This window comes from Trematomus bernacchii, unplaced genomic scaffold, assembly GCF_902827165.1.
Source record: "Trematomus bernacchii unplaced genomic scaffold, fTreBer1.1, whole genome shotgun sequence".
Classification (NCBI taxonomy): domain Eukaryota; kingdom Metazoa; phylum Chordata; class Actinopteri; order Perciformes; family Nototheniidae; genus Trematomus; species Trematomus bernacchii.
In genome coordinates, this window is record NW_022987419.1 from 150,333 (window position 1) to 165,539 (window position 15,207).

General features: G+C 42.3%; 1 protein-coding gene across 4 annotated transcripts; it reads right to left on the reverse strand.

The window, feature by feature from the left end:
• Window positions 1–1,342: 1,342 nt before the first annotated feature.
• On the reverse strand, window positions 1,343–14,979 carry LOC117490376 (rab11 family-interacting protein 5). Of its 4 annotated transcripts, none has more exons than XM_034140105.1 (6): window positions 14,226–14,979; window positions 10,615–11,144; window positions 9,548–10,136; window positions 6,598–8,967; window positions 4,483–4,588; window positions 1,343–2,623 (listed from the first exon to the last, which is right to left on the reverse strand). In XM_034140105.1, exons 1-6 carry the CDS (start codon window positions 14,603–14,605, stop codon window positions 2,366–2,368), a joined length of 4,233 nt encoding a protein of 1,410 aa, XP_033995996.1. In that variant the 5' UTR covers window positions 14,606–14,979; the 3' UTR covers window positions 1,343–2,365. The 4 variants fall into 4 exon arrangements, with proteins under 4 accessions (XP_033995996.1, XP_033995988.1, XP_033996014.1 ...); XM_034140097.1 differs by having other exon boundaries at window positions 4,483–4,618; XM_034140123.1 differs by lacking the exon at window positions 6,598–8,967.
• Window positions 14,980–15,207: the final 228 nt, after the last annotated feature.

Here is a 15,207-nt window from a genome sequence, read left to right on the forward strand (position 1 = left end):
AAATACTTAAAGGGGACCTATCCAGTGGCGGCGCCAGAGCATTTTTGTTGGGTAATCTATGGTAGGGCTAACCCATACAGTGGTGGTGCTCAAGTCAGTATTTGCAATGTAATTACATACACGCTATATCGCCCCCCTTGACAGTGAAACGCCACGCGTGAGGTTTAGATTATTTCCCTGTCTCAATCAAAATGGAACTGTATGAAATAAAACGGCACATTTGTCTTGTAGTAAATAAAAAGGGATCACTGTGAACGTGACGTATGATAGTACACGTTGAAGATCCAATGGGGATACTGAATGGCGGTTTCGATTGATCTCAATCAATAAGGCATGACGCAGATCCAACGTTGCGTTGCTCTGATTGGCTGTAGGTCAGGTCTATTCAAATTGCATTCGGAGGCATTTTGATCTGACCGCGGCCGCGCTGATATTATAACGCCAGAGAATTTCCACACCTTTAGTGTATAAAACTCCCCCACTACTTAGACTATTCCTTGCACCCCTCTTCTAGCATAAGCCCGAATGGTCTCAACCATATTGCATCAGTAACGTGCACTTGTTGTTACAGCAGGATCAGTTTGTGTGCTGTGGACACGACCCGTATATTTTCGCAATCCGTGTTCTCAACATTTAGCATTTCGCTTATTATTTAATTGAATTTGCATCACTTTTCATGGTGGGGCTAAGGTGGGGCTAAGCCATTTCTTGGTATGGCTGTAGCCTACCCCAGCCATACCCTGGCGCCGCCACTGGACCTATCATGCAAAATGCACTTTTGTACGTCTTTTATACATGAATATGTGTCCCCGGTGTTCCAGGGAACTCACCAAGTGTCAGAAAACACAACCCTCTCTATTTTCCTCCATACCCAAATCTCTAAAAAAGGGGCTGCAACGGATCTGATCAAAACTGATCCAGATTTGAACACTGTCCTGACGTCAGGACAGTGGCGCTACGGCTATTGGGCCAACTCCACCAATCAGGAGGAGACAGCCACGGCCATTGCCGTTCGAAAGCGCTGGAGACGCTGTAGTACATATGCCAGGCCTGTAGATGGTGCTGTTCTCACAGAATCTGCCCTTGCTAAAACAGAGCTAAAAAATGTCAAATTGAGCAAAATGAGGCATGGCTAAAATGCATGATCTGTTTGGTATTTTGAAAAAAAAAAAGTATAAATATGCCTTATATAGGTATGGTCCTACACTATATTATTCTAATATAGCATGATAGGACCACTTTAAGTAAAGTAAAAGCATCTCAAAATGGTATACTTAAGTACAGTGCTTGAGTAAATGTACTTCCCAAACCAACAACAAATGACACAACACTTTGGCTCATGTGCACTTTATTTTATTACAGTACAGTACTAAGGTCATGTAAAGCATTGTGAGTAGCTACAGTGGTACTGGAGTGACATTAGATCATATATTATCATGACAAAAGTATTTTATCGAAGTAACTTATAATACTCTTATCTGCTGCATTGATGCTGTTTTATTTCTACAATAAAATGTTGCTATTTCAACAAATAAAAGCGAGAAAGACAAACAATACATACAAAATATATTAAAACCTTGTTGTTTTTGCATGTAACAAAAAATAAGACTTTAACAAACTAAATAATTTGTAAAAGTAAAAACATAGAGACAATAAGTCTTCATCTCCTAGTCTTTTCGAACAGGATTATTGTGTTTTGATTATCATAAAGCGATGTTAATGCAGAAACCTCTTTTATGTTATGCAGCGCAGTATTTTCATATGCACATTTTTTTTAGCATGTCTTAAATTCTATTTGAAAATATGCATTACCTCAAGTAAACCTGTTTTCACAATTTCCTAAAACAATGTGAGGTGAACATTCTTTGTGGAGATGTTGTGTTTGCACTTTAACAGCTGCAAATGTAGGTTACTTGAGCTAACATCATATTTTGCCAGAGGACCTACTTTGTGTTTTATGTTAAATGCACTCTGCAAAAGTGTTACCTCTAGCCTGTATTTTTATTTTATGCATGTGTATAAGCAGTGAGTTCAGAATTTAAATTGACAACAGCCTACCTTAAATTATTCTACAAAGCATGAGTAAAATTACCTTTAAGGTTTGATAGAAGCTTTTTTTATCATAGTTTTTTTTGTCTGTGTCAAACTGGGCTAGTAACCAGCATGCATCTTGGGTAATATTGTGTCTACATCAACAAGGCAGTATTAGCAGTGAGAAGACCTGGATGATTGTGAGACCATATTTTGTGGAGCATTTGTTTGACTGTAATTGTCTCTCGAACAGTGATTCCCAATCTTTAATACTAACCCTGCGTTATGCACCCACTCTTGAGTTCAGTATTCTGCAGGATTGTACGTCTCATTGTCACTTGTGTCTTTTGACTTGAAGCAGCGTGGGGGTCTGCTCCATGATGCGCAGTAAAAGATTATCAATGTAGTCCTCCAGGTCTCGAACCTGTAGCTTGACCTTTTTCAGATCAGCCTCACACTTGTGCAGCTTTGCCGCCTGCTGCTCGGAGGCCGCGTCCTGCTTCTGCATGTCCATCTCCTGCTGCAGCAGCAGGGAGATCAGCTCCATGTTGGTCAGCTGCTGGTAGTGGGCCGTGTTGTCCACTCTCACCTCCTGCGAGAGAGAAGGGACAGGAACAGTTAAGATGTGTGCAAACATATTTAAATGATTAGTTTGGCATTAAGGAAATATTCTTATTCACTGCCTTGCCAAGAGTTATATGAGAGAGATGCCACTATAGTGTGCTGCTGGGATGACATATGTTTGGAGGCCAACATAGATATACTTCATGTTTTTTTCAGCAATATAATGTCCACACATTTAAAGATTTTAAAGCATGAATGTAATTGGCAGAAATAAAAAGCTAAAACAACTCAGTTGCATGAATTCACGTGACAGAGGCAACAACTGCCTTTTGTTAAGGATTTTGTGGTAGTAATAAATGTAGAAATCTATTACTCTTGTGTCACAAAGCTTATTTTAGGCATTTTACCAAAAACCCATTAAAATTAAGTGTGCAAAAATGTTAACTCATTTCCTGTTTTTGGGACATTCTTAAAGCAAATCAAAAGACAGGAGATGGTTATCTATGTTAGCAATTAAGGCTGGACGCAAGGGTCGAACACGGCTCAATTGAAAGATGCAGTTCAGTTTTTGTGTAGAGCCAGGCTAGCTGTTTACATATTTACATTTATTTTGAAGCTAAGCTAAGCTAACTGTCTTCTGCTGCTGCTTAATATTTAACATTCAGATATGAGAGTACTCTCATTCTTCTAATTTATTCTCAGCAAATAAGTGTATTTGTAATATTGTCTAATTATTCCTTTAAATGAGAAACTGATTAAAATAAATGGCTTATTACGATTCTAAATGGCTCACTAATTCACTGGAAACAATGAAGTGATCTATGGTCCTGCACTGAGTGCTCTAATGGTGTTAATGAATGCTCACAGAAGCATTAAATAGTCTGTGGACCTAATAGCTTTCTGTAATTTATTATGACATGTTAATAACTTAATTATTCCGCTGTTTGAACACACAGAGAGACTCACGCAGTGTTATGGGTACATTTAGAAAATGTACTCTGACGTTTTTAGATCCAGTTTGACAGGTAAGTGACATACATGTAATGAATGCAGATCAGCAAAAAATACTAATTACTGTAGGAACACCAGTTTTTGTTTTGTCCTACCCACAAACAAAACAACTATTTAACACTGTTGTGACAGGTGGGGTTGTTTTTATTATTAGGGTTGTTTGTATTTGATTTTATTATTTTCCCTGCAGTCTCAATCCCAAGATAAACTTTCAAAGAAATGTGTAATAGAGATACACTAAAAAGCAAAAACAGATCATATCTTAACAAGAAGTTAAATAAATAATAATTGAATAAACAGCTCTGCACTTCTGTATCAGGTTAAAATGATGCTTATCCATTTACCTTAACAGCATCAGAATAATGTTATCCCCTGACACAATGAAATAGACTAGGATGTCACAGGGAAAGGCTAGAAACATAACTTTAGGACCTGAAAAATCGTATCTGGGCCAAAGAACTAATGGGATCAGCATTTCTCTCCCCAGTGTTGAAAGTAGCCTCAATCTAAAAGGAGCTGTTGGGCTGATGCTGCACACTGTCAGTTTTGTTTAATACCTTGACTAATTTACTTTATGGCAGTAATAAAACTCAATCACAAGATGAAAAAGGTGCACAGTAACTCAAACTAAACACAGTCCAAACAGAATATTAGCAATACCCATCACAGGTACTGTAACTAGTGTTGAAATATCCTTTTGCAGTTAAGTTGGACATATCACAACAAAGCATATTAGTGCTTTATTTTGGTCGCATTTGTGTGATGAGAAAACCCATAATGTGGCTAAACAGGGCAGAAAATGACCTTATAAGAGATTGTTCTTTATATTGAAGGTTATAAAGGGTTAATATAGTGTTGTGTTTTTGTCTCTGTTACCTGACTCCTCTCAGGTTCGGCAGCAGCCTGGTGGGCGGTGCGTCCGGGGTTGATGGTAGACTTCAGCTTCTCCAGGACCGACCGACCCTCCTTCTTCTCTGATTGGCTGGAAGTTAACGGTTTCACTGGATGAGTTCTGCAGAGTAAAGAGGTCAGCACGAGTATTTGAACACAGTACTCTTACTATAAGCACATTATTGTTTTCTTCATATATCATTTTGCACGGTCAAATGATTGATAGCAGGTCAGTCAGCAGTTATAACTTCTAAGCAGATCAGGAAATCTGAAGGAATCTGTGAAGAAACAGTGAGCCATGTAGGAAAAACATAAGCACAATCTACTGTTCTTGGAGCATTAAAAACTGCAGCAATGTGAGCTGAGGTTAAACTAGAAAAAATGGCTTTAATACAAGGGATGTGATTCTCTTGTTACTTGAAGATGAAATAATCTATAGGGAAACACAGGGTGTACTTACTCAACAACAACAGCACAGAAATGTTTCAAAATCTAGAAATCAGAATAAAAACTACTGAAGCTACCAGATTATCTTATGCTTATATTATTGATACTAAAAGGGGACAATCAGATCGGTCGATGGTCCTTTTTTCCAAGACAAAAATATGTTAATAATACAATTTTATTCCAAATATTAAGTTTTCTCTCCTGTTTCTACGGTAAATAAAGTATACAAAAAGATTGTGAACAAAGTTTAGTCCCGGGGCCTTATCATGGTGTGCCACTAGTGATGTTTTTTATCAAAGATTCCTGGCATGACTCGTCAAACTCTGGGTCCCTGAAGCATTTCATCCTCTCTACCCCCAAGTGATGCCCTCTACTTATTCCTAAGTGCACATTATATGCAAGTATTGCCTTTTATTGCCGTTGGTTTTGAGCCAAACGTCTGAGTTCACAATACATCAAATAAAATAGAGACTAAAGCAGAAAGCACATTTTTCTGGAGGGGATGCCAAATGTTGGAGGCAGCATTTGTTTCAGGAAGCCAATTACTGGCATAGGTTGTAAATGTCCAGTGATAAGGAGTTTCTGGCCGGAGTTTCACAAAGCACTAAGAAGGGTATTAAAACTGATCTCTCCCTGCAATGTGCATTACAAGGCACTGATCACTTCGCGAACCCCCAAAATACAGGGATAGAAAGATTACATTTATGCTATGGAAAATAAAATAAAGACGGAAGTAATAATAAAGAAATATTCCTTATTGCACTTAAAGGTGGGGTAGGTAATTTTGGAGAAACCAGCTCGAGTGCGCTAGAATTTGAAAATACACAACCGGAAAAAATCTGCCACTTCCTTACAGAGCCCCTCCTCCAACACACACGAACGTGCACATGACCAATGAGGGCACGAGATAAGTTTGTGCACAGATGGAAGGCTGACAGGCAGGTAGGCCATCCAGTTATTTTAGCCGGGCCGGCTCAGATGATTGGTCGTACTTTTTACAGTATTACGGCTTCCACAGATGACATTTTTTTATGGATTTTTTGTCAAAGCACTTAATATATTCATTGATATCGGGATGTTAAGAGCATTCCATGGAATATAACAAAAAGTGTATCTTGAGCCAGTTCCTCAAACTTACCTACCCCACCTTTAATAAAAGGTCCGTAGTTTAAAAAAACAAAAAATAAATAAAGACGGAAGTAAAAAATACATAAAGTGTAATTCACTTAATTAAACAAACTTACACATAAACTCTAAAGTAACATATTTTGGTGATATAATATAGGTAAGGAGAAGAAATACGCTTTTATGTACTTCTAGATATTTGGAGATTATGCTATTACTTCAACGGGTCAAAGTAATAGCAGTTTAGGCGAAGTGAAAGAAAAACAACAGATTTACAATAGCCAACGAGAAACAGAACAATGAGATGAAAAACATAAATGTGAAGCAAAGCCAAGAACAATGCAGCAGGTGTCATCCAACGACATTGGAAGAACTTATAATGACATTCAACATCAAGCCAGGCCAACAGTAAACAAAGCAACAAGAGTAACAAAACAAAAAAAACATTAGGTGTTTTGTAGTTCATGTGGAAATGTACAGCTTGTCAGTATAGCTACATACGTCATATCCTAGTGGGAGGTCTCTCACCTGCTCTCCTGACGGGGCAGGCTGCTAGCAGGCTGAGTCTCCTCAGGAAAAAGTGAGTGGCGTGCATCGACCAGGGGCTGGTCAGTGGTGCAGGTGGTGGAGAAGGTGGAGGTGTAGGGGGCCACTGCCAGAGTACTGCTGGCTCCAGCACCGGGCCCCATGCTTGAGGGATGTATGGAGGGGCAACAAACAAGGGTAGGGTGGGGCTTAGCCTGTACGTCACCTGAAAGGGAGAGTGTGCGCGGGATGGAGGAGAAAGAGGGTTCGAGCAAAGATTCCCCAATCTTTGACTTAGTAGGGGTTCTTGAGTTTGGTGCTACTTTAGCATGAAGGTCTTCAAAGCTGATATCAGAGGATTTTACTATTGTGTTGTCTTGTGAAGATATCTGTGATGTTTCATTGGACTCATTTTGATTTGTAGTGCTATCTACTAATGACAGTAACGAAGAAAGAGCTGATTTAGAGGGCAGATATGACGACGGTCCTTCTCTGACTTCGGAAATGTTTTGAACGAGGGACAAGAACTGTTCGAACTCTCTGTCTCCGTTTAGGCTCTGGTTGCTCGGGCTGCCGTTGCTGTTTTGTCGAGACAGTCCTTTTGGTCTCAAACGTGCACTAACCACACCAGGAAATGCATCATGTTGGTTAAGTGCGGCTGTTTTAGCTTGTGGGTTTCCGTTATCATCAATCTCCTTTTGTGTCGTTTTCAAATCTGCAACACTTCTTGCAGTAACACCTCTGGACTCAGTTTTAATATCGTCTGCATTTCTAGCAGTGATTTCTCTGCTGCTTACCCTGGAGTTATTCAGCTGATCATGGCAATTGTCTTGGTAAACTGGAGAGACTTTGAGCAGTTTGCTGGATGATGCAGGTATTTCAAAGGAAGAGTTTCTCTCCCGTATGTAGGTGTCCTTCAAAGTGAACAGTTCCTCAGGTGTGGTGACTGTCTCCACATGGTAGGCAGCTATCTGTGAAGCTTCTGGCGGTTGTGGAAAAGTCCCGCCAAAACTCCTAATGCCTTTGAGTGGGTCAACTACCTCTGAATGCGAAGAGCTATCTGAATCGATAAAGCCAAAATCAGAATTATTCACATTCATGTTCAGATCTTCCAAGGTTGGAGACAAAGACACATTATTGTTGATGCATGTGCTTTCAGGTGGATTAGACTCTGGCTCTGCTACTCGAGTGGTTGTAATCTCTAGTGCTTTTGCATCTGGTTTTGAGGAAGAACATGATATGTTTAAAAGGTCTGCTACAGATACCTCACTATCAAGTATTTTAGGTCCTGAGTTCACGGATGTCACATTATTTCCGGCAATCTCTTCAGCATTCAACGATAAACGATTCACTTGGGGTTGTCCGTAGTTTCCTCTGCACATGCGTCCATACAAGTCTTGCTCGAACAACATCCCTCCCCAGCGGTGGTTTTCATCTTCCAAAGGTTCATATTTGAACCTTTTGAGCTTTTCATCTGTCGTGAATCCTGGTGGAGTGATATTTGCGTACGTGTGAGAGTTAGCGCTGAGCGAGTCTGAGGTCTCGCTGCTGGTGTGAGGGTCCGGAGAGATACTGTTCCTCTTGCTTTCTGCTTCTCTTCCCCGCTGCAGCGAGGCCACGCCGGTCTGAGACAGCAGATAGGCTTCTTTATGGACAGCTAGTTCTTGTCCTCTGTGCAACCAGCCATCAGAGTAAATCTCATTCACTGAAGTTCTTACAGGTCTCCTTGGAGGCAAAGGTGGAGGCTCCTCTTCACATGTTTGCAGCTCGTGTGCTTGGGTGTTGGTGTTGTTATTACCTGGAAGATCACTGGGAGATGGTTGACTGGTTCTCTGTTTCTGAGGAAGACTCCCTTGAGGTGAGTAGAGCCTGCTGGAGGCAAAGGCATCGAAAGAGTCGTCCCATTCTCCTGTACACTCAGACATGGAGCGAGGGGCGGAGGGTTTTGTTTTGGCTGCTTTGGGTATTATTGCAGGGAGAGATATCTGCCTAGCAACTGGCCTGGGGCGCTCCCGTTTCATGTGAGCCATATTTGTAGCTTTAACATCCCGATCAGGGCTGGGTGTGCAGGGCAGGGTGGTGTAATGAAAGGGGGAGGAGTTGGATGAGGTGCAAGGTGCAAAAGTAGGAGACCTCTGTGACTCCTCGGCTATGAGATCCTCGAAAAAAGGGTTGCGCTGTGAGGGGAAAGGGTTAGAGGAGGAGATGGGGGGTGAGGCGGGGGAGAAGGGATTGGTGTGATTGCAGTCATCAGGTGAGGCATGACCGGAGGGGGGGGCGGAGGGAGAGGAGCACTGAGGGGGTACAGGGGAGCGAGGAGGAAGGGGAGGGGGTACGTCTGAGCTGCTTTCTACCTTAGGAGAAACTTCCAGCCTGTAGAGGAAGATAGGGCACAATAGTCCTCTTAGTTAATGATGTGCCAGGTTACCAAACAGAGAAGACAACCACAACACTAGCGGACATTTGTGTTACCTAGAATAACATCAGTAGATGTGGATTCAAATCAAACAAGATCAAACTGGCCAAATGAAAAAAAACTGTAACTTAATCAAAAAAAGCAGAGCACATTTGCAAAATAATCAAGCAAAATAAAAAATGCATTCAAGACCTTCTTCAAGGGTGAGCTCATATTAATGTGGGATGACTTTCATCACATCCTGCAGGAGCATTTCTCTAAACCACAGTGATGTTGCATCTTTGATAGAGAAACGTAGACACACAGTGATACAAAAAAGAATAGAAGTGCTATCTGTGGAAAATATAGAATGAGATGATGAAACAGCATGTTGTAAAATGGAGTTAACTATCTATTCCATTTTCAAATGAGCATGGAGCAGAGCAAACACTGAACTCGGGACACGCTGCTGAATGCAGGCCTCACATGTGGGGGTTGTTGTGGATTCACAACACACTGTGGAGCCCAGAGCAAAGCCTGTAAATGACCCTCACTCACCTTGGCTTGTTCTGGGATTCACCGGAGCCAAACCAGCCTCTGAGCCTCCCCTCAGATGTCGAACCAGCCTGGTTCATATCAGACTTAGCTGGGAGAGAATCACTCCTCCCTCCAGAGAATAGCGTCTTTCTTAGCTTCCTCCCTTTGTCGGGAGAAACCGAGGCAGAGGAGGTGGCGGGCATCTCTGCCTGAGCTTGCTGATTCGATGGAGACGACGCCTGAGCTTCCTTATCGTCCTCCTTTTCCTCTTTCTTCGTCTTGTCAAAGGACCAGCGTCGGCCCCCGGTGAAGTTCCCTTTGTCCTCGCTTCTCTTGGTGAGGTTCTGCAGGGAGCGAGACAGCGGGGAGCATTTCTCCAGCAGCACCAGCCTGGACTGGTGGGCTCCGAGGCTCTTCGGAGTCGATGGCTCCGAGTCGTAGACGTGGCTGCCGTTTATACACAAGGAAGACTTGGACTGAGTCATGGTCTGACCCTTCAGAGACTCCACTGCAAGGTTTGGGCGAGGGAAGGCTGTCGTGATCTTACTGGCTTCATCGCTGAAGGCCCGCTTGTGAGTGAAAACATTTGTGGTGTGCTGGCTGGCGAGCACTGTTGGAGGAAAGGAAAACAAACAAGAAACATATCAGTGGCTTTATAATTACAAAGTCATGCTTCATAGGCAACCCTTTAAATTATAATTGTAGTTATTTACATTGGTTACCATCTTAAATCATAGAAATACATTACCTTCATATACCTCATATATGAAAACAGAATTTGGGATAAACTGAGTTCACCAATGCAAGCATTCGAGCTTGTAAGAATGTGCTTAATTATAAGGCACTCGTAAAAACAGTCACCAGGCTGTTTCATGCACATATAAACTATTGTTATACATCTTTTTTGATCAAGGACCATGCATACAAATGCATTCATCTCAAAAAGAGAAGAGATGCTATATGCATGATTATAGCTAAAAGCTCATTTCCATCTGCAGTCCCTGGGCAGGTAAACACATAATAGTGCCTATCACACTGACAATCACAACAGATCAACATACAGATGTATAAACCATGTCAAAGCCTACCCTTTTTAGCTAAAGCTGTCTCTCCGTAATGGGTGTCCGCTCTCACTCTGCTGGTGTAGATGGGAGAGCTGGGAGGGTCTGACATCAGATCCAGGCTGGGTGGGGGGCCGGGGTTATCACTGGCCATGGAAGACACACTGCTCTCTGAAGCCAGGGAGGAACACGACCTGGTGTCAGACGACTTTCGCAGCTTCCCTTTGAAGAAGTCCTTCACCTTGCTCCTCTTCTCCTCTGCTCTCTCCACATCTCGAGTCTCAGCCGGCCCTCCGCCCCCCTCCTCAAACGGCTGCCCCAGGGATCCTGACAGGGCTGCGAAGCGTCCGGGCACAATAGCTGAGGAAGACTCCATGTCCCCCCTCTTCCTCCCCGTGACTCGATCCTTGAGCTTTCCAAAAGCAGAGCGAGGCTTGTCCTTTATGGTGAGGTCGAACATGCTGGCGGTCATGTTGTTGCGAGTGAACTGGACCGTGGCCTGCAGCCCGCCTCGGTCCTTCTCCTTTCTGCCCGCCTTGGAGTTGAGCTTGAACCATCTGGAGTCACAAGGAAAAGGGACAGTCAACATCCAAACTGTGGCAGTCACAGACCCGGCGCCGTGGGAGGGCCAGGGAGGGCCAGGGCCTTACATTGAATTTAGCTGACGCTTTTATCCAAAGCGACTTACAATAAATAAATAAAAATTACTTGTATTATATATAAAAATTTAAAAACATTTTTTTAATTTTTTTTAATTATAAACTGTGAACTTTAATGCTACGATGTATGTGATGTCAGATAGTAATATAAGAGTAATAAATGAAAAACATGTATGAATTACTATATGACAGTAAAACAAGAATACACTTTAAAAGAGTGATTTGTAAAATATCCATAAAGAAAAAGTAAATCTGTTTACAGTTCTGTTTCATATGGGTGTTGAGAGATGTATCCATAGATCTCTTAATGTTGCTCTCAAAGTGCACCAGATTGAAGCATTTAACTTCAATATTAAAAAAAAAATCTTCCCGTGGGAGCATGCCCCTGGACCCCCCTAGAGGACGTTAGGTCCACCCCCCACTTAAAGAAAATAGCACTTTACCCCTGCTTACACCTATATGCCGTGAGCTGATTATCGAGCCTTCATTGTAACAGTCGCGGGTACATTGTGTATATGCGAGTGGGGAGTGTAGCAGTAGAAAATTCAACTCTAGCGCCCGGGACATTAATGGGAAACCCTACATGTTTGAGCACCCTCTATGAAACGTCAAGCTACCCCACAGCACCTCCAAAAGAAAATCTCTGGCGCTGCCACTGGCCGCGGCACATGACGGTTTTGTGTGCCCTCCCATGAAAATCATATGCCCTCTCTGTAGATTTGTTCTGGCGCCGGGTCTGGGCAGTCATACAAAACATGTCACTGACGTGTGATGCTATCGGTTATAGGCAATCAGAGGTTGAACAAGCCATGCACAGGGACAACAACAAATAACATTGATTTCTTTGTGTCAATGCTTTCCACATATTACATAACCTGGAAATAATGCTTGGGGCATAGTACTCATAATCTTACTGTTTTTACAAGCCCTCAGAAAAGGAAATCACAACCCAAATTCTTCAAGTTCCAGTGGCTTGTGTGTACTGTATGAGACGATACTGTATGAAGACTGAACCGATGAAATCCTCCCTCTGTGTCTGGCTCCTAAATCCTTAGAGTGGACCAGAGAACGTGTTGTAGTGCCAAAACTAACAGCAGGAATTCAGTGAGTTTCACTGAGCATAGAGAGGGCGGAGAGCCCACAATTAAAGCCAGATGTGTTGTATTGCTTTAGTGGAGATGTTTCATATTTTGATGGTGACTCCTGTTGCGTCACCTGTGGCACAACTGAGGTCTTCAAATACTCACTATCAGGCAAATTACAAAAGAGTCAACGTTATTTAAAAAACAGTAGAAATAACTTAGTCTTACAGCATGTTATCTGAATCAACATTCCTACTATCGGAAACACATGGTGCAGAATAAGGAACACATTTTAAGTTATAGTTAATTATCATGGACACCATTTTTTTTTTTCTTCATATTTTCACTTCCCTGTGGTTTTCTACACTCATCAAACACATCACACATTCTGAACACATCAAATGATGAACATCAGTCACTCCTTCTCACATACTCGTACTATTTATATCAGTGTATTGATAACAAGTCCACCAATCTAATTTGGCAGGTGTCAGTTCACAAAGCAACAGCCAGATTAAGTAAGACTATGGAAAACAATTTATCTCTTGGTTATAAATAAATGTGGGTGCAAACATACTTAGTGCCCTATTGGACAAATATATACTATTTACATGATATATTCTTTGTCCTAACATCAGCTGTTAACTAATCAATAGTATATAAAAATGTTTCGGCCATATCTGTAACAGCTCCACATTGAAGTAATGTACATTAATCCATCACTAAATCAGTAATGTATTATATATACATCTGAAATTAGCCATTGTGCACCATGAGTACTTCCATTTTTGTCAGTATATTTGGTTATTTTCCTGTAGAAATCAGTTTCAAATTAGTTTATTCATTCTACACGGTGGTACTGTTACTTTTACTTAAATAAATCATCAATGAGTACTTTTTCCACCACTTCCTGTGAGTCTGACATAACAGCATGACACATCACTATATCTTCTGTATGAAGATTAAACTAAATTGTTTTTCCATGCAGTTATATGAGAATAAATTGAGTTCTGTAGAGAGGGAAATGGAAAGTATGCAGACAAAGATGGAGGCTTTCTGGCCAACAATCACTAAATGAACTTGTTTCAGGGTGGAAACTGCGACTCGTCGTCTCATCTTGTTGATTTGCAGTGCATTTTGGGAACTGCTTCTGTAACAGTATCAGCCTGAAGGGCCAGAATTTAATGAGCCTGTGTGCAATTAGGATTCAAGCTTTAGCAGCTTAATGTGTCATCCTGCAAAACACTAAGATGTCTGATTAAAGTATTCAACTCTCATTTACTCTTTTAACAGTTCCTGTGATTTGGGTTGTAAAAGCACATGTTTGCACATCTCTATGAGGATCATTATAACAGGTGAGAGGAAAAACTATCCCTCAACAGTTACAGTAGGCTGCTGAATTATTTACATAATCTGAATAAAAACGACCTTAAAGACCTCCTTCTGTAATGTTTACTAAATAGCCTAGAAGTATCATCACTGGTGGAATGCAATTAAGCACTTAAGCTTCAAGTTCAATGTTAAGGTATTCTTAGTATTTCCACGTTTTCACTTTATACTTTTTAATATTTGACAAATGTAGTTACTTTGCAGAGTAGTCTATAACCGATCTATACAGGTTGAAACTGACTCCCACTTTACCATGTGCAACATTAGTGATGCCTATACATTCATGCATCACTAATTGTATTCCAGTACTAAAGTACAAGTGCTAATTTTGCCATTCTGCATAATGAGTGCTTTTACTTTTGATACTTAGTCATATTTTGAGGATCTTTTCTCTACTCTGTAGTATTGCTAGTAAAACCTCTTGTTCCACCTCTGCCTGCATGTACAAGTGAGCAGCAATCTGGCATTTTTGTCATGCATGCTTCATTAAAACCCAATCAGAACGTACTCATCTCGAGGACACATCCCCTCCTGAAATATCCTATCAAGAGGAATGACGGCTTGTCCGAGGAACACGTCCAGTCCGATGAGCACCCGGTGCATGACGGTCAGCAGCAGGTCCCCGCTCCCCGGGGGGTAGTCTCCCCGGCCGCCGGCCTCCAGGATCCCGGGCAGCAGCTCGAAGCAGCACTCCTCGTTCCACTCGGGCAACTCCGCCTTCTCCACCAGCCCGGTCGTGTACTTCTCTTTGCCCACCTGGATGATGGTGTAGAGGTAGCGGCTGCCATGCTTGCCCTTGGTTCGCAGTCCTCTGGCCCGGAGCACGGTGACATTCACATGGGTGGGCACCCATCTCTGATCATCGTCCAGATCTATCAGTGACATCATCTTGCACCGAGCTGTGTCTGTGTGTCTCTAAAAGGTTTTAGTTTCACTAGCTGTCAGCTGAGTTGGAGATCATCCCCCCCTTTGTGTTGCGCCAGAGTTTCCGTGCTGCGCCAAAACACGGCTCTGCTGCAGAATATCCCAAAAGTCCGAGAAGCCTCTGAGGGTTTACCCGAGGTCAGCCAGACAGCGGACCGGGCCTGTGTTCAGCTTAGCGTGCCATGGCCAAATCTAATCAATGCAAACGAAGTTATGGCGAGCAGCGTGCTGAAATCCTCCCACAGCGCGTGCGTGTCGCATTGTTAGTTTACTGTCCGAGATATGCTCATCGTGCTCAGGCCCGCCCTCCTCAGCAGCAGCAGACCCGCATACAGAGAGAGGGATGCCGCAGAATGAAAGAGAAACACCCAGCCGGAGCTCTGTCAGAACCACACACACACACACACACACACACACACACACACACGCACACACACACACACACACACACACACACACACACACACACGCACACACACACACACACACACACACACACACACACACACACACACACACACACACACACACACACACACACACACACACACACACACACACACACA